The following is a 19,800-nucleotide window of genomic DNA, read 5'->3' as shown; positions in this document are numbered from 1 at the left end:
TAGGTCCAGTTGTGGCCGACTCTGGGGTTGCGGCGCTCATCTCGCTTTACTGGCCGAGGCAGCCGGCTTACAGCTTCCAGGTCATGTGGCCAGCATGACTACGCCGCTTCTGGAGAACCAGAGCAGCGCACGGAAACGCCGTTTACCTTCCCGCCAGAGTGGTACCTATTTATCTACTTGCACTTTGACGTGCTTTCAAACTGCTAGGTTGGCAGGAGCAGGGACCCAGCAATGGGAGCTCGCCCCGTCGCGGGGATTTGAACCGCCCACCTTCTGACCGGCAAGTCCTAGGCTCTGTGGTTTAACCCACAGAGCTACCCGCGTCCCTAATTTTCAGGTAACGAGTTGCAAATACAAAACCACCCGTTGCGCGTCTGTACGATGTGTCTATCCCACCTTAACAGTGATGGGAAAAAGAATATACAGTGGTACCTTGGTTCTCGAATTTAATCTGTTCCGGGAGTCCGTTCAATTCCCGGAATGGTTCGAAAACCAAGGTGCGGCTTCTGATTGGCTGCAGGAGCTTCCTGCCCTCAATTGGAAGCCGCGGAATACATTTGGCTTCCAAATGTTCGCAAACTGGAACACTCACTTCTGGGTTTGTGTCGTTTGGGAGCCAAGCCGTTCGACTACCAAGGTACCACTGTATATACACACACACACACACTCACTCGAGAAAGATAGCAGTCATATGTACAATCCCACCAAAATATATAAATATAGGTATCATCATCATCATTTTGTGCCATCTTGGTGCTGGTCCAAGCCATGGTTTTCAGCCCCCTCATTTCTATAATGATGCCCTCAGTGCCGTTGCCACAGTGAGGCCTTCCTTTCTCCAGAGTGGCACTTTGCTCTAGAGCAGATTCCCAAACTTATTTGCACTAAAGGTAAAGGGTAAAGGCACCCCTGACCATTAGGTCCAGTCGTGACTGACTCTGGGGTTGCGGCACTCATCTCGCTTTATTGGCCGAGGGAGCCGGCGTACAGCTTCCGGGTCATGTGGCCAGCATGACTAAGCCGCTTCTGGCAAACCAGAGCAGCGCACAGAAACGCCGTTTACCTTCCCGGCGGAGCGGTACCTATTTATCTACTTGCACTTTGACGTGCTTTCGAACTGCTAGGTTGGAGGAGCAGGGACCGAGCAACGGGAGCTCACCCCATCATGGGGATTCGAACCGCCGACCTTCTGATCGGCAAGCCCTAGGCTCTGTGGTTTAACCCACAGCGCCACCCGCATCCCTCTTTATTTGAACCCTTTTCAGGAAAAAAACAACAACCAATTACTCTGTGTCCCCCTGGAAAGCTACCTTCTTTAAGAAAACAAACAGAAAGATGCAGGGACAAATTTGTTTTCTTTTATGCATGTATGTTTCTCTACCGCCCCTATTATTTTTATTCAACGCTCCTTCCCTCCCTCCTCCCTCCCCCGCCTTGCAACCGAGGCGACTACCGCCCCTCTGGATTGTTCCAGAGCCCCCCAGGGGGGTGGCATTGCCCCACTTTGTGAAAAGAACCCTCTTTCCCACATACTCCCAACACAAAACCCATTTGGTTCCATGCACACCCTCTTAAGACTTATTCGCTCACTTTCCAGGTGGCGGACTTGAGGTTGACGGTGCGCCCCCTGGTGGTGAGGGTGCTCTTCATGCGCAGGGAGAAGCTGCGTTCTGTCTTCACCTCCTTCTTCTTTGAGAAACCTGGGGGGGGGGGGATTAGAGATGGAAAAGCCTGTCAAGATCTGGGGGGCACTAGTCCAAAGGCTGGTGCAGGGAGGGAGCAGGAGTTGGGAGTCCGGGGAGGGAGGAGAACGTGCTTCTTCTATGGCAGGAAGCGGAGAAGGGGAAATCAAGTTCTGGACGCACATTTTAATTATAAGAAAATGTAAGGAGCGCAGTGCCGTGCGCCAGACTAGGACCTGGGAGAAGCGGGTTCAAATCCCACCCCTCAGCCACAAAGCTCAATGGGTGGCCTCGGTCTGGTCACTCAATCTCAGCCTAGCCTACCTCACAGGGCTGTTTTGAAGATAGCATAGGGAGGGAGGGAGCAGCATACACTGCCCCAAGCTGGTGGGTGACCTCGGGCAAGTTGCAATCTCTCAAGCTGAGCCACCTCGCAGGGCCCTTCTGAGGATATTCCGTTCCATTTCATCCCACCCTATTTTTTGCTGTTTCTCCCCACCAAAAGCCACACATTCCAGGCCCACAGCGAGCATGCGCACCGAACAATTTTTCAGGCTTCCCCAACTCTATTAAAGTTCACCCTCCCCCCATTTCTAAAAAAAAACAAACGCACACACACGTTTTTGTACTTCTGTTACTCCTGCGAGTCTGCAGACACCTCCCTGGTTGTTTTCATGACAGTGGGAGAATAAGGCCACCTCTACAACATACATTTTTAAAGTCCTGTGCTACCACTTTAAACAGACATGGCTTCTCCCCAAGAACCCTGGGAGTTGTAGTTTGTTTTGGGTGCTGAGAATCATTAAAGGTAAGGTAAAGGGACCCCTGACCATTGGGTCCAGTCGTGGCCGACTCTGGGGTTGCGGCGCTCATCTCGCTTTATTGGCCGAGGCAGCCGGAGTACAGCTTCCGGGTCATGTGGCCAGCATGACTAAGCCGCTTCTGGAGAAGCAGAGCAGCGCACGGAAACGCCGTTTACCTTCCCGCTGGAGCGGTACCTATTTATCTACTTGCACTTTGACGTGCTTTCGAAGTGCTAGGTTGGCAGGAGCAGGGACTGAACAACAGGAGTTCACCCCGTCGTGGGGATTCGAACCGCCGACCTTCTGATCGGCAAGCCCTAGGCTCAGTGGGTTTTTTTTTGTTTTCCAACTTAAATTTTTATTAATTTTCATCAAACATACATTCCAATACATTCATTGTATTAATACATCTCTAGGCTCTGTGGTTTAACCCACAGTGCCACCTGCATCCCACTTGAGAATTATTAGGAGACTCTTAATTCTCCTCCGGGAATTACAGTTCCCATAGTTCCCTGGGAAGAGGGGTTGACTGTTAAGCCAATTGTAGCTCTGGAAGGAGCCCCCAAATAGCTCTCAACCCCCTCCCCTTAACAAACCACACTTCCCAGAATCCTTTGGGGGAAGCCACGATTGCTTAAAGCGGCAATGTTCCTGCTTCAAACGCACAGTGCAGATGGGGGGGTCCACGTCTGCTATTAGCACATCACGAGGAGTCTGTGAGATAAAGACGCTCTGTTTGTGTGGGTCATGGGGAGGAACATTTCTCAAGGCCCAACAGGCATGCATGGGAGAGGACGGGGGAGAGGCACTCACCTTGCCTTGGGCTCAATACATCTTGCAGTTCTTCTTGATCACAGGGATGAATGAAGTCAAAGACGCTGTGACCAATGAGCTCCAGCTAGCGGAAGGAAAGAGAATTGGGGACATCAGAAAGCAACGCACGGGGTGTGGGGAGGTTGGAGCCAGCACACTGCCTCCGCTAGGCCTAGCGGGACACCATATGCTAGAAGCGCATACAAAGGAGCCGAGATCTGCTAGAAAGCAGCCAGTTGGTCTGGGCTCTCTGGAGCCAGCCAATCAGAAATCCCACCTCCTTCCTGTGTTCCCTTTCACTCTCCCACGTACGCCAGAAATTCAATAAAGCCGCATCACATATCGCGAAGGGCACTTTTTCCCGAACGCCTCTGTTTTGCTTTTAGGTTGCTTCCAAGTCTCGAGCAAAAACTTCTGCAGCCGTTTCAGAGCAGGCGCTTAGCAGGAGAAAACCACCGGCCTCAGTACAACCAGCACCGTCAGAGGGGAAAGCGAATTTTGCCCATGTCAAGAATTCTGGTTGCTTGGGGATAAAGAAACGCATTGGTTCAGCTTGGTTTTCAGCAACCTGAGTGCATTCCGTTTCCAAAAAGAGGAAAGTTAAAGAGGGGAGAAAACCCCAGCATGATTTGAAAATATATTTTGGAGAAAATGTAATAATTCTCTCTCAGGATTAAGAAGAAAAACAAGATTTTGGAAGTGAAAACTGGAAAATGTTATTTTCTAGCAACCCTTTCCTGAGGGCAAGACTCCACTCCCAAAATCACAGGGCTGAGTGAAACGTCAGAGGCATCATCACGCTGTAACTACTCCAGTAAAATAAAAACAATCCATTCAGCAATCAATCTGCCACAGGGGATTTTTTTTCCGCCTTAGAAAATACCCAGAGGAATGCCAACACTGACTGCGATTCAGCAAGCATGAAAGAAAAGTGTTGTCCTTAATTTTCCAGTGCACACAAAATAAAGACAATATAAAGCCTTTGTTTCCGGACTGCCAAGTTGCACAAGTAATTTCAAAGTGCATAGCAACCACTTCCACAATGAACACTCTCTTTCAAAAGGTCACAGGCTCTCGCCCCAAACACTGATCTTCATCGGGCTGCCCTGTTAATATTCTGGGCTGCTGTCTTCCTGGTCAGGCCCACCCATACCCCGTTGCCCTCAGGGTCTTGGTTAGGAAGCAGCTGCCTGGAAGCAAAATCTTGGGATGACCTCCTCACCCTGAAAGTAACAGGGGAGTTTGCCATCTTCCTATTACAGATCATGGTTGCCAGAAGCAGTAAACCCCTGTACGCCAGCTGCCAGGAATCACAAGCAAGGAAGAGCGCTGTTGTGCTCGTGTCCTCCTGGTGATTTTCCCACTGGTTGGCCAATGGAAGAAGAGGATGCTGGACTTTGGCTGAATCCAGCAGGGCCCATCTTAAGTTCCTATGCTGCCCACGGCAGAAATGTCCAGAGTAAAAACAAATTGCCAAGTCCCCCATTAGAGAGGGCGTGATCTATGGGGAGCTGGCTTCAGGCACCAGGCCTGAACTCTGTGTTATGTCTGCAAACATGACGCAAAGGCTGGCAACATCAACCCTGTCATGTGGGAATCCCTTGCAGACGACTGCAGGACCTGGAGACAGACCGTCAGGTCGTGCATCCATAGCAGTGGCCAGAGGGGGAATGACCGCTGGGAGAGAGCGCAGAATGAAGAAATGCTATTATACATAGGCAGCAGCACAACCGGACGCCTTCGTCTGCCCCGGCTGCAACAAAACATGTCTCTCCCGTATTGGTCTCTACAGCCACAGCAGGTGCTGTAATTCTCCAATAGTTTGGCTTCTCCCCCAAAACCGCACTCTTCCTCTGACACACTCCCAAGACAGACGAATGCGAACCAACCACAAGTCTCTTTCTGAAGAGTTGCTGAGAACGCGCTTGTGCCAAATGAATGATGAATGTGTTTGTGTCCGAAGACAGACAGATGCGAACCAACCACCAGTCTCTCTTTCTGCAGAGAGTTGCTGGGAACCCGCTTGTGGCAAATGAATGTGTTTGTGTGTGGTTTAAGTTCAGCTGCCCCCAGAGCCACGCAAGACGTCCCTTCCCCTCCCCAGTGCCCGAAATAAAATTATCCTCAAGGAAGTTCTTGGCAGCAGGAGAATCAGAGCCGGTTCATCTCCCACCACCAAAAGAGGCCAGGACAGAAAGATGCGACTGGGAACAGAACCAACTGCACAAAGGTAGGAGTCACACCCACTGCCCTGCCCCATTTCCCACCTGGCCCCACACATTTTTGGCATGTGGCCCTTGGAAGAGAATCCAGCCTTCAAGCTAAGAAAGGTTCCCCACCCTGGTTAACCTGTCCAGGCAAAATACCTCCTGCCAGTTTTGTGGAACTGCAGAACAGCATCCCCCTGACTTTTGTAGGTCCCCCACGTCATCAACCTGCACAGGTGTCCTCTGGTCCTGGCCAGGTGGCAGCGCCTCACCTGACTGAGGCCCAGGTGCTTGTTGACGTTCTCAGAGAGGTAGATCATGTCCCCTTCCTCGGTCAGGACCATGAGGAAGCCATCCAGAGCCTTCAGGTAATACGCGTCCACCTGCTCCTCTGCCTCCACCTCATCTCTCCATTCTCCTGGTTTTAAAGGAAGCAGAAAAAGAGTTGCTTCAGGGCAAAGCTCACGCAGGTACGTGCCATGGCACAGAGACAGGACCCTCAACTCTGGGGCAGCCTAGATGGCACATACACACACCACCTTGTTGGAAACAACCAATCTGGAAGTTCAAGGCTCCTGCTGAGAATGCCGCTTTCAAACCTCCTTGCCACTCGCTCTCTGGAACTTGTGGAGTGATCAAACTGCAGCTTTCTGACCTAAGGAACGTCTTACAATGATCCTAGGCTGCAGTGAGTACTCCTTGGGCCCAGAAATGGAAGACGCTACCAAACTTTAAACCTCTGGCTGTGGTACAACATTATGTGGGCTTTGGCTACTGCAGAGAAAATAACTCACAAAACCCAGAACATTTCTTACGTGTCGAATTTCGATATGCAGAACTTTCTTCCCTCATCCTAATGTGAAACTTGGTTCCTCTATGTGTTTGGATGCTTTCATTTTTCAACATTATCTGCTCCCTATTTATTTATTCATTCTGTGAACCACCCTGATATCTTGTGATGAAAGGAGGTACATCAATTTAATAAGTGAATTTTTTTTTTGGAAAAGACAGTCTATGTACTGCTTCTTTGTTTTGTACATTTGATTATGGTTTTTTGATTTTACATTAATAGAAATACACATACACACACTGCACTCCCGGAGCAAGAACAGCATAACAATCAATCCCTCTTCTCAGGGAATTGTAGCTCTAAGATGGCAACAGTGAGGTCTTCCAACTCTGAGTGCCCTTAATAAACTACAGCTCCCAGGATTCTTTGGGGGAAGCGATGACTGTTTAAAGTGGAATCAAAACGCTTTAAATGTATGGTTTGAATGGGGCCGATATTGCTTTACATCCAAAACTTTCAAAGCAAAATCCTTCAGGAAACATGACACAGTAGGCACAGTACATATTTTAACACTCAGAAATTGACGAAAGCCACAGCTGAGATCACCAGTCAGGGAAGAGTTGTCAATTTAAAAGGCTTTCAATGGATGCTGAAAGGCCACTACAGTTGGCGCCTGTCTAATTTGTACAGGGAGAGGACTCCATGAAAAAAGGGATGCAATGCTAGGATGTCACAGGGCAGGGCTCAGGTATCTTCAGCAGCTATCACACCACCTGCCAATGAGCACACAACCTGAACAGGTATCTAGGGAACAAGAAGATCTTTCAAGTAACACAATCCCGGAGTTGTCTAGCACCTTGTATACAAGTACCAAAATTGTTGGGCCGCGGGCACACTGGCAGCCAAGGGAAGCTATCTCAGCAGTCCACCCAGAACTCACGGTAATAATTCAGCCCTGAAGTTATAAACACCTGGACAGATGTACGTTTGCCTCCAGGAAATACCTGTAGCTACCTTGCTATCAAGGGATGCGGGTGGCGCTGTGGGTTAAACCACAGAGCCTAGGACTTGCCAATCAGAAGGTCGGCAGTTTGAATCCCCGCGACGGGGTGAGCTCCCATTGCTGGGTCCCTGCTCCTGCCAACCTAGCAATTCAAAAGCACGTCAAAAGTGCAAGTAGATAAATAGGTACCGCTCTGGCGGGAAGGTAAACAGCGTTTCCGTGTGCTGCTCTGGTTCGTCAGAAGCGGCTTAGTCATGCTGGCCACATGACCCAGAAGCTGTACGCCGGCTCCCTCGGCCAATAAAGCAAGATGAGCGCCGCAACCCCAGAGTCGGTCACGACTGGACCTAATGGTCAGGGGTTCCTTTACCTTTTATTCCCCTCACAGAACTACAGTTCCCAGGGTGGTTTAGCAATCAACCCCTCTTGAAGCTGAGAATTTCAGCTCTGGGAGGGATACCGGGGTCTCAAAACGATTCTCAGCACACTTAACAAACTGCAGGTCCCAAAATTCCTTGCAGCACGCCAGGACTGCTTAGTGTGAATGTGGCCTACAATTCTGACCCGGAAGCTGTACGCTGGCTCCCTCGGCCAATAAAGCGAGATGAGCGCCGCAACCCCAGAGTTGGTCATGACTGGACCTAATGGTCAGGGGTCCCGTTACCTTTTTACCTTACTATCAGGAAGCTGGCAAAAAGCCCTTCAAGCAGCAAAGGGCAGGGGGTCAGCTTGCAACTTAGGAATCGTGGAATTTAGTACAGATAAAAAAAATGGATAATCGCAGCTCCACACAGCCCAGCCACTAGGATGCTTTTGGACAGGGAAAGCCTGGCTTCTATGCTCTGGTAACCTCTAGTTTAGATTACTGCAATGTACGTAGGGCTGCCTCTGAAGACGGTTCAGAAACTTGAGCTGGTGCAGGTTGCTCACGGGGGCAAGGCAGTTTGAGCATATTACACCGATCCTGGCCTGACTGCACCAGCTGCCAATTAGTTCCTGGGCCCAATTTAAAGTGCTGGTTTTGGCCTATAAAGCCTTAAATGACTTAGGAGCGCAATACCTCAAAGACCTCTTTCCATATGAACCTCCCCAGACCCTGAGATCATCACTGAAGGTCCTTACTCGTGTCCTTCCCCCACGAGAGGTCAGGAGGGCAGCAACAAGAGAACGGGGCCTTTTCGGTGGTGGCTCCCTGTTTGTGGAGTGCTCTCCCCAGGAAGGCTCGCCTGGCACCTTCGTTATACACCTTTAGGCGCCAAGTGAAAACATTCATCTTCAACCAAGCCTTTGGCTGATTAACATCCTATACCCTTTTAAATGTGTTTGTGGGAAGCGGGGGGAGGTTATTGTTTCGTTTTGTCCTTGTTTTTATTATGTACTTTGTATTCTTTTATCTTGTATTTTAATTTTGCGAATCACCCTGAGATCTATGAATGAAGGGTGGTATACAAATTTTAATTATTATAATCATTATTTATTTTTTGCACCCTGCCCATCTGACTGGGTTGCCCGCGCCACTCCGGGCAGCTTCCAACAGAATATACAAAAACACAACAGAACATCACACATTAATAGCTTCCTGATATAGGGCTGCATTCAGATGTCTACAGAAGGTCAGATAATTATTTACTTCCTTGACATCTGATGGGATGGCACCACTACCAAGAAGGTCCTCAAGCCTGGTTCCCTGTAACATCGCTTCTTGTATTGAGGGGACCACCAGAAGGCCCTTGGAGCTGGACCTCATTGCTTTCAGACAGCCAGATCACTAGGCATCCTTGCCCCACTCCCCAATTTCAAAACCACCACCAGAGCTAGCCCAGGCTTCTGCCTCAGTGACACCCAAGTCCCGAGATCAGAACTGCCCGTCGCATTTCCAAGCTGCCACAAACAGGACTAGAAACTTGCTTTTTTTGAGCTTCAAAGGAAGGCGGGGAGTCTCGGGTTCAAGGCTGCTGCCGGTTTGGTCCAACAGCCGTCCTTTTGTCGGGCATCGGCGGGCAAGCGCTCCTCCCCATCGGACAATGCCTGTCAACTGAGCATCCCTCTGCGGCAGCCGCTACACGGGTCTACCAGTGGGAGCGGAAAGGAGGAGGAGATTCTAGAACTCGCTTAGCAACGGGGTCCATGGGGGGCGATAACATAAATGTGGAGGAGGCTCTAAGGGGCAGGTGGCAACGCTTTTGATCTCCCGCCTACCACTTTCCCCCACGTGTCTGGGGTTCTAGCTAGCATTTGCTCGGCTGCGGCTCAGATGTCGAGTCCCAGCATTGAGGCGTCTGCCAGGCAGAACACAGCGCACTGAGATGGCACATAGCATAATCCAGAACCCCCTCGAGGAGCCGGGGGGCTCAGGACTGCCAGCAGAGCAGGATTGGGGCATTGGGGGGGGTGCAAGGAAGAAGGGAACCCCGAGAGAACGTGGCAGCCCTCACCTGAATTCAGTAGCTTGTGCATCCGCAGGTAACTGATGGTCAGCCGCATGATGGAGGCCTTGTCCAGATGGGCACTGACCCCCCGGGCGAAGGGCAGGGTGTGCGCCAGCTGGTAGAAAACCTCCGTCTCCTTGCTGCGGCGGCATCGCGCCGCGTCCCTCGATTTCTCCTTCCGGATTTCTGTGGTGGACCTGCAGGCAAAGGAAGGAAGGTCAGGGGTTTGTTTGTGTGTGCTTTTTTGAGCAAGAGAACTGAGCTCCCTTACCTTTTTTAAATTAAAAAATTGCCGAATTTTTCCGTCTATAAGACGCCCCCTATTTTGGGGGACTCAGATTTAAGAAAATGGGTGGAGGCGTAGGCATGTATAAGATGCCCCCTAATTTTTGACATTATTTTTTAAGGGGGAAAAACCTAGTCTTATACACGGAAAAATACAGTACTTTTTTTTTTTTTTTTTGTCAGGGTGAGCCAAAAATCCACCTCTATCTGTAACCCATAAAATCGTAGCTATTTCGAATCCAGATCTTTGTTCGCTTGAGTTTATTAATCACATCTTGCATCTAGCCGCTGCCCAGGGGCGGGGGGCCACTTCAACTGGGCCCACAACAAACAAACAAACAAACAAACAAACAAACAAACAAACATGCACACACCTTTTTTTCCAGAAAAAGCACTGAAACATCAGGGTAAAACAGCACTTTTGAGGTAGGCCTCCAGGCAGGGCTATTATGGGATATCTGCTTGTGTCATGTTGTTCATGTTAGACAAGGAGGACTGAGGAGACACGAGTTCAAATCTTCGCTCGACCGCAATGGAGCTCCCTAGGTGACTTTAGGCCTGTCAGCCTAGCCTACCTCTCAGGGTGGTTGTAAGGATTGGGGAAAGGAACGACGCATGCTAAGCTGAGCTTCTTGGAGGAAAAGCAAGATATCAATGGAATATAGAAAACAAATAAGAAAATTGTCTCAGGACTCCCATTTACAGAAGCTGTTGTTCTGAGTTCTATTCCCAGGTCAAGGGATGAGGATGTGACCGGTCAAATAACATTTTTGTTATGGATTTATGTTATGAGAAGAGCAGAAGACGATAGTCAACAAGTCTGACAAGCCACGGACAAAACAAGGGGGGGGGGGGACCAGAAGTCCTTGTTTCACAAGATAGCCATTAGCGTCTTTAAAAGCACACCTGATTTTATTTATTTGCACAGGGAGACCTATGTTGTCCTTTCCACCTTCACAACAGCCCTGTGAGGTAGGCTAGGCTGAGATTTAGGGACCAGCCACTGTGAGAAGAGGATGCTATGCTAGAAGGCTCTTAGATCTGAACTTGGAGGTGAGTTCACATATACCAGGGAAAGCTTTGCTGAGATTTGCTGCGGCTTTAGGGAGGAAGGCAGACCTCGCTCTTGCCCCTTGCTTACAAAATAACGCTCTAAGGAATTCTAAAAGAAAAATCAGGGAAGGGAAAAAAGCTGCCATCTACCAAGAGGACTTCTTGAAATATCTGTAAAAGGTAAAGGTAAAGGGGCCCCTGACCATTAGGTCCAGTCGTGGCCGACTCTGGGGTTGTGGCGCTCATCTCGCTTTATTGGCCGAGGGAGCCGGCGTACAGCTTCCGGGTCATGTGGCCAGCATGACTAAGCCGCTTCTGGCGAACCAGAGCAGCGCACGGAAACGCCGTTTACCTTCCCGCCAGAGCGGTACCTATTTATCTACTTGCACTTTTGACGTGCTTTCGAACTGCTAGGTTGGCAGGAGCAGGGACTGAGCAAAGGGAACTCACCCCGTCGCGGGGATTCGAACTGCCGACCTTCTGATCGGCAAGTCCTAGGCTCTGTGGTTTAACCCACAGCGCCACCCGCGTCCCCCACAGTCAAATAATGGGTGACCAAGCTGGCAATATTTGTGGTGTGTGCCAACCCTACCCAGGCCCAATAAACAGAGATCAGCTCTGCAACTTGGGCTTTTATTCCCAGGATAACCTACCAAAGGAGGGGGCAACTCTCCCTCCAAAACACCCGACTCCTGCAACTTCCACTTACAGAATCATAGAATTGGAGAGTTGGAAGGGAACCCCGGGGGTCATCTAGTCCAACCCGCTCCAATGCAGGAACTCAAAGCAGAAGAAAAGAAGAAGATAAAAGATTTGATGACCATTAAAGACGGATGCACTCATTTGGAAGAAACAAGAAGGGATAGTTCTCCTGGGAACATGGGTCAGAATATGGGTAGGGGGAGGCGGAGTCTGAAAGTTAGATCTCTCCCTGCTTGTGGATATCTAGCACCTCAAGGGTAAAGGTTCGACAACAGGCTCACGCGATCTTCAAACACAAGATAAAGCAATGCAACCCTGTGATTTGCCACCCACGTCAGGGTATGTTTATGGCACCAACCCATGCAGGCACACCATGTTCCACAACAGCAAAGCCACAGATTACATGGAACAACACACCCAACATTCACAATCCCATTTATCACCCATTCTTCTCTGAGGAGTTCACTAAGCCGATTTTTATCCTCCCGACAACCTTGCAAGGTAGGCTATGCCATGAGTGACGTTGCTCAAGGCAAGCTTCCTGGCTCAGGTTTCCCACAGTCCGTTACATCATACCCTAGGCCGACTGAAGAGGCAGGGAGCTCAAGCTGAGATAGCCTGGATAGCGTGTGGTGCTGAGAACGCAAAGGTTGCAGGTTCGATTCCCAAATGGGATGGCTGCGAATCCCTACATTGCAGGGGGTTGGACTAGATGACTCTCAAAGGCCCCTCAACTCTACGATTCTGTGATTTCCCCATTAGACTTGAAGGCTTGCTTTGATCAAACTCTTACGATTTCTCATTATTAGCTGTGGCTTCGGAGGAGAGCCCCCAACAAATGCCCTGTCCTCTGGGTCCGAGCCTCCAAACCAAACAGACACTTAACATACCCTCAGATCTTCTCAGTGCCCGCCAAAATTGCTGCTAATGGCACGTCTAAGGCAAGTTTCATTCTCCAAGCCCAACTGTACACACAAAGGCGCAAGCCAAGCCAACACAGGGCCAAGCGCCACCCCCGAGCCTCCCTCAAACCCACAACCCCTACACAACCCATCCCACAACGGAAGCACCCTTAAAATGGGAAGTTTGTTGTTTTCGTGGGATTTCCTCACAAAGAAAGACGCATGCAGATTCTGGGGCGTGTGGTGGGCTGGCGAGTGGGATGGCAAGGCCGCTCTCTCAGAAGCTGAAAAACAGCGACACGCCTTCCTAGGATTCTGACCAACACCTCAAAGAAAGAAGCGTTCACCCCGATATTGAGACCTAGGGCCCACATGCACCTCCAAATTGCACAGTTTCTCATATGGCCCAGAATTCCGCTTGTTTCGACGTTGCTCACCTGGAAACACACCAATCTAGGCCTCATTGCATTGCACCCCCCCCCCAAAAAACCCAATTCCCGTCCAGTTCCTATTGGTGTCTGGAATCCTATTCTCTTAACAAACCCCCACAGAGTGCCCCATTTTGTTCCAGCCAGTCATTTTGGTGGGTTTCATTGGACGTTTTGCCCCCGCCCAAAATACACCCTTGCATTGTAGCATCTACCCCAAAGTCTCACAGATCTAGAATGATCTCCAAGCACCAAAGACATCCAGAACCACATTCTCTGAGCTTGCATGCAGATATCAGTGTCCGAAAGCCCAGGCACCCCAAGCTCTGGGCAATGGGAAGTATCCTGAGATCCACACCTCTCCCCAAATCCACAAACGCCCCCAAACAGGGAACCGCATAAGACTTATTTTATGGCTGGCTCCCACAAAAAAAACCTCACACCATCAAGAAGCTTACAGTTCCTCGGGATATCGAAGAAAGAAACGCCCTTGTAAGCTCCAGGGGGGAAAACCACGCCGTTCAGAGATTCCCGAGGCAAACATTTTTAATTTCGTTTGTTGTTACGATTACGTCCCCACCTTCCTCTTAAAAAACAAACATGCAAGCAGCAAAGGCAGGTGGGAGACTGTAGTCCCTGACCCAGAAAACCTTCGCCGTGACCCTGTGGAAACCCACCAAAAGACCCTCCTTGGCCCACGAAGGAGACCCCACACAATACCTGGGAGCCCGGAGATCTTTGAAGAATCCTGCAGAACAAGCCCCAGGGATCTGTGGGAAGCCACAAAGCCACGCCGCTTTGGAGCATGAAAGAACCACATCAGCAGCAGACCACAAAACTCTTCCACCTCGAAAGCAGGATGGGGACCTCACCTGTACCAGCTCCTGCACCTCAGCCTCTTCCGGCGGCGCCGCATTGCCGGGTGACTGGCTCTCCGTTCAGCTCCCTGAGTCAAATAAAGCCGGGCTTTGATCTCCCCAGTCCTCCTCTTCTTGCCACCCGTCCCTCCCAGGTCCCATCCAGGGTACAGGCTGTTCCATTCCTGTCCCCTGGCACAGCGCCACTCACTCCCGGGTTGCTCAGAGCAAGCAGCGTTTTGCCACGAGGGATGAAGACGAGCGCCTTATCTGTGGCTGCTCTCGGCTTACTCTCCAGCAAGCGGGTTCACCCAGGGGGCCTGGCCAGTGGCCAGGTGGGCCAACGGGTCACCAGACAGGGCTGGCAGCAGGCAGGAGGGAAGCGGGGAATCCTCATGCGCGGCCACGTGCCTGAGACAAGCATGGGTGCGCATGGGCAAGGGGGGCGTGAACGCAGCGAAGGATCACAAGAACACACCGGCCGGGCGAATGGGAGGGACGAATGCAATACAACTCTTCCCCCCCCCCCAAAAAAAAACCCAACAACCCAGAGAAATGCATTGTGGGGGCGATGTTGCGCCAGAATATGAAATCCCCGGCAGAATTCGCAAGGGAGAGTTCAGATCAGGCAGTGGTTGATTTTTAGAAAGAGGACGACGAGCCTCGTGCATTTTTGGAAATTATATGCTTTGCCTCGGAAGCGGTTCTCGCTATTGCTGGATATGTGCAACACATACTCCGGTTAGCAGCTGGCATCAGTATTGAAGCCTCATGCCCCTTTTTTTAAAATTGTAAAACTTTTTAGGAACATCGGATGCTGCCATCCCATCGAGCTTAGAAATGCTATCTGGCAGCAGATCCCTTGGGTCACAGGCCTTAACTCTTCGACTTGGGAGATGCCAAGAATTAAACTCAAGACCCTTTGCAGGGGGAGCATGTGCCACACCACTGAGCAATGGCATTTCGCCAAAGGATAGAAGCGACTCTTTGAAAAGGGCGATTGAGAGAGAAGGGGCCATTCTTAAAACTCTCCCCCTGCTCTAAATCCTTCCAAGTGACTCGCTCTCTTGCATGTGACCCAGAATGGAATGTCAGTGTGTTAAGGAAGTCTGCACATGAACAGAGGCACTCTTTGTCGGAGATTCCAAAGCTGGGCCACTCACTTTCCAAAACATCTTAAAGGGCGGGATCCAGAAATATTAAAGAGACTTGGTTTCTGGCCCATTTTTGGCTCACCTAACTCTGCTGCCAATTTGACGTTCCCACCCACCCCAGGAAGGATTTTCCACTCCACTGATAAAACTGATCCGATTTAATCAGTCCTGCTGACTTGGACCAAAGGTCCAGTCCCCATTTCCCAGAATGCTCAGCGAGATGCTCCATCTGGGAAGCTGACAAGCAGACAGGATGAAGGCATTTGCCTCCAGCAGTTGTCACTCGGGGAGCTGCTGACATTTGCTAGCATGGCTAATGGTGATTTATTGGGCAAACTAGTTCTGTAGTCATAACATCAGGGCACCACAAAACTTGGGTTCAGGCACAGAACCTCCGCCTGCTTTTCTAAATCAGCAGTTTCTTCTAGACTTCCACGTTTCTCTTTGTCCCTTTCATCCAACAGACCCTCTCGTATTTCCCCCTTTCCATATCCGCTTCCTTCCCCACAGCAAACGGTGTTTACACGGTGTTTCAAACATAATCACCAAAATGAAAGGAATAGGGCAAAAACTAGGATCAAATATAATCTTCATATAATAACGAGATAGAAAGAAGAAGGGGGGGGTCACATTCCACACCGTAATATGTGCCTTCCAAGTCTCCAGATGGGCACCCGATGTTGCTCAGCAAACAGTTACAAGAATCTAGTCCTCAAGGATGAAAAAGGCAGCCTTGGAAGCCCCCTAAATTACCATAGAGTTGTAAAGTTAGAAGGGTCATCTTGTCCAACCCTCCGCAATACAGGAATGCCTTAGCCTTGGAAAATTGTTTGGGTATGCAGAGTCTCGCCACCCACCCCACTTTTAAATTTATTTGTGACTTAAGGGGGGGGGACCTATTAATGAAGAAAAGAGAGGTCTGCAAAACCACGGCAAGCAGGTTAGAAGTTGGTCAGAGGGAGAGGGCATCAATATACCCTATACAGCCATCTGCCATAGAAATGCTTTGCTGCGTGCAATGTGAAACAGAGCCCCTGTTTGTGAAGGCACCATCCTGGAGGGCGCCAGACCCAAGCGCCCTCCCTGCAGGAGCTCATCCTGCTGCACTACGGCACGGCTCGATAACAGCTGCCTACGCAAAGCTCGCATGCATCTCTGATGCCTTCTGCTCAGATCAAGCATCTCTGACGTCAAACTTCCTTCCTCCACTGAGAATATCTCAGCTCTGCACATGCGGAGCGTTGCCAGCCGGCTACTTTGCACAACAAACCGTTTTTTCCTTATTAGCGCAAAATTGGAAAAGTTGGGGGTGGGGTGGAGAGAGACAGAGGTGGGCAGGCAAAAACAACCCCCCTGCACCCCCAAGATCCAGCTCCACAGCACCATAAGCTTCCCCCAAGACACTGCTCAGCTGTGCTGAAGCGACCCCGTTCAATCAGGACAGCCAAATCGATTCTGATGAATTTCCAGCAGACCCGTCATTTGGTATTTCCATCGATCCGATCCATGCATATGGATGCCCGGAGACAAGCAAACCAAATGCCAGAGATACTGAACATCCGAAGAGGCTCGTACATTCAATAAGTTAGCTTCTCCCCACCCACAAACCTTTGTCTGAGGACAAATCCACAGAGGAGAGGGCTGTCGATGGCTACTAGCCATGGCAGTCAGAGGCAGAAATGTTTCTGAAGACTAGTTGCTGGAAAGCTCAAGAGGGGACAGGGATTTTGTGCTCAGATTCTGGTTTCCCCCAGGCATCTGTGGAGATGCTGGACAAGTCACCAGACTCACCCAGCAGACTCTTTTTCTGTTCTTAAGTGGAGACAGTATGGACCAGCACCAATGGATAACCCAGTGGTTTGACCAGACACGGCCTGACAGGGCATCACATCTGAACTCTGGATCGGAATTTACCCTCCCTTAAAGATCAGGTTGGCTTGCAGCCCTAATGGCTCACTTCCACCTTGCTTCTGCACCCTGCGACTGGCACAGCGTAGCAGCAGGCAGGTCAGACTCACTGACCTCTGGACCCCTTCCAAGGCTACGGCCAGCCCGTTTTACAGTACCCGGTTCTATTTATATTTGTGTGTGTGTGTGCCCCAGCCACGCTTGCAATTCTGCTTAATAAGCACGGCTCATGCAGTCTTTGGATTTCCAAGGTAAGAGGTTCAAGGGCTCAATTCTGTTCCGTTTCCTGCCCTCTTATTATCCTCCACCCCTTTCAGACCCTCCCCACATGTGCAAGAGAAAGGCACTACAAAACACTGTCCCCTCCAGGACTTCCTGCATTCCAGGGCTAAGTTATGGAACCGAGGAAACAACCCCCCCCCCCCACGAAACAACAGCTCAAATCAACCCCCACGACATGTCCCCACTTCTCAGCTGGCACACTTGCCTTGCTCCTAATCCCCTCCTTTTAAAACATCTCCCCAAATCCCAACTGCTGCAAAATTATCCGGTCAGACTCTGTCTTATACTCCCAGTCAGACCGCTGGCCCATCTAGATTGGTACTGCCAACACGGACCGGCAGCAGCTCCCCCCCCCCCAGCAAGGCTCTCTCTGCTGGGGGAGTTCTGCGTGCCAAGTGGATGCCCTGCCAACACTGAGCGAAGGCCCTTCCCACTTAGCCTTGCATAGCCAGCTGCAGGCAGGCAGGCCCTCCCCTCTCCCCGCCCACCCCGGCACGGATCCAAGCCCCTTAATCACTGCACTCTCTTCAACAACGCGCCCCCTCCTCCTTCCACCAAGCAGGAATCCTGTTGCACGTGCTCTTGGCAGTGCCTTTAGCTGTTCTGTCCACGTCTGCCCGGGACTTTGTGTACTGTAGACGGGGACCAATGCCAAGTACTCATCATGGCTGCGGGGGGGGGGGGGGTGGAGAGGAGGGGGGAGGAGAGGAAAGGTTGTGGGTGGGAGGAAAGATGACGCTGCTGGAGGAAGAGGAAAAGATCTGCAAGCAGCGCAGCTAGCTTCCCGTAAATCGTCAGCGTCACTGCTAAAAACAGAGGAGCTTTCACCCCTTAAATTAGGGGGTGCACAGCTGTGTATGTAAAATAGGGTGAATGGGGTGTTAGGGGGGGAGGGTAGTACTTCTGGCGGGGGACACATCATGCTCCTTCTGGGGTAGTTTGTCCACCTTGGGTCCCTATCCTGCACTCAGCTCTCACCTGGGGCTCCTAGAAGCTGCCAGCAGGCGACAGCTGCCAAGAATGGCTTCGATTGGCCGGCTAAACCAGGTGAGGGTGGCTAAGGGGTCTCAAACCCTCGTTTGAGTTGGGGGCTTTGCCTGCATACAAAAGCAGGCTCTGGTGGGCTGAGCAGATGAGAGCAAGAGGGGGGTCCAATGGTCAAGAAGGTGGTTTCTGCACCTGCTGTACAGAGAAGGAAGGGGAAAGTGGGGTTCGTCCACCTGGGAAGGGAGCCCATCTAGAAGAAGGAAAGCTCTACGGCAGGGGCCAGTAACCTTTTCCAGCAGTGGGTCGGTCCACCGTCCCTCAGACCATGTGGGGGGCCCGGACTATATTTTTTGGGGGGGGGAGGAACGAATCCCTATGCCCCACAAATAGCCCAGAGATGCTTTTTAAATACAGTGGTACCTCGGGATGCGAATGAGATCCATTCCGGAGCCCCGTTCGCATCCTGAATAGAACGTAAGACGTGTCTGTGGGTCGCGTTTTGCCGCTTCTGCGCATGACGTCACTTTGAGCGTCTGCGCATGCGTGAGCGGTGAAACCCGGAAGTAACGTGCTCCTTTACTTCTGGGTTGCTGTGAAGCGCAACCCGAAAGCGCTCGATCTGAAGCACATTCGACCCGAGGTATGACTGTAAAAGCAGACATTCTACTCATGTAAAAACACCAGGCAGGCCTCACAACTGACCCAGAGATGCGTTTTAAATAAAAGCACACATTCTACTCATGTAAAAACACCAGGCAGGCCCCACAAATAACCCAGAGATACATTTTAAAGAAAAGGACACATTCTACTCATGTAAAAACACGCTGATTCCCAGACTGTCTGATGGCCAGATTGAGAAGGCAATTGAGCCTTAGGTTGCCTACTCCTGCTCTGCAGGAACAACGCAACACTTGAGCCAGCAACCAAACTCCTGGAATTGTCCGAAGGCACCATGAGGGTCCTACAGGCCAACTCCCTGCAAAGCAGGAATACGGGGATAGAACCTGCAGCCTTGGATGTTATCAGCACCACACACTAACCAACAGAAAGGATGGGAGAGGAATTTGATTCTGTTTGCAGGGAAGGGGGTAGAAGGTGGGGGGCAGAAATAAGAGAAGGCTTTTCTGTCAGGCCATTTCCTTCTCCCCAAAACTGAACCAGGAGTGCCTGCAAAGCCAGCCCCCGCCCCGCTCCTCACACCCCCACAAGGGCCTCTTCCCTCTGGGTTGGGTGGGAACGCAATGTTCTTGGCAAGGCACAAGCCTCCCCACCCCATAGCTTTTCCATCTGGACTGTGTGTTTGTGTTCATAAGGGAGGCGTGAGCTACCTTTTACCTGAACTAAGACAGGGCTGCAGGGCTGGGCAGGGCTGAGCTCGCAGGAGAACATCATGCCACTCTCGGCTTTCAGAGCCCATCTGCTAGGATTTCCCAGCCTTTGCATTTATTAAAGGGCTATTGACATCCGCAAAACCGCCGCTTGTTATTTCTATTTCGCAGGTCAAGAACCGTGGCC

The 19,800-nt window shown here is 50.8% G+C and overlaps 1 protein-coding gene across 4 annotated transcripts in view; it reads right to left on the bottom strand.

The window, feature by feature from the left end:
- The window catches only part of HIF3A (hypoxia inducible factor 3 subunit alpha), a 60,846-nt gene that overhangs the window by 25,151 nt on the left and 15,895 nt on the right, over positions 1-19,800 (bottom strand). For 2 of the 4 annotated variants that reach the window (XM_081018731.1, XM_081018732.1), the window contains exons 2-5: positions 9,734-9,924; positions 5,778-5,923; positions 3,299-3,383; positions 1,591-1,700 (exon numbers count right to left, since the gene is read on the bottom strand). In XM_081018731.1, coding sequence (XP_080874857.1) covers positions 1,591-1,700; positions 3,299-3,383; positions 5,778-5,923; positions 9,734-9,924 — 532 coding nt within the window. Of the gene's footprint in view, positions 1-1,590; positions 1,701-3,298; positions 3,384-5,777; positions 5,924-9,733; positions 9,925-10,386; positions 10,431-13,969; positions 14,259-19,800 lie in introns of those variants that run through there. The other 2 variants (XM_081018729.1, XM_081018730.1) reach the window with 2 other exon arrangements.

The sequence above is a fragment of the Podarcis pityusensis genome, assembly GCF_964106645.2.
Source record: "Podarcis pityusensis genome assembly, chromosome: 8".
Classification (NCBI taxonomy): domain Eukaryota; kingdom Metazoa; phylum Chordata; class Lepidosauria; order Squamata; family Lacertidae; genus Podarcis; species Podarcis pityusensis.
Note: the sequence above shows the minus strand (reverse complement) of the source record. Positions and strands in the feature narration are given on the sequence as shown.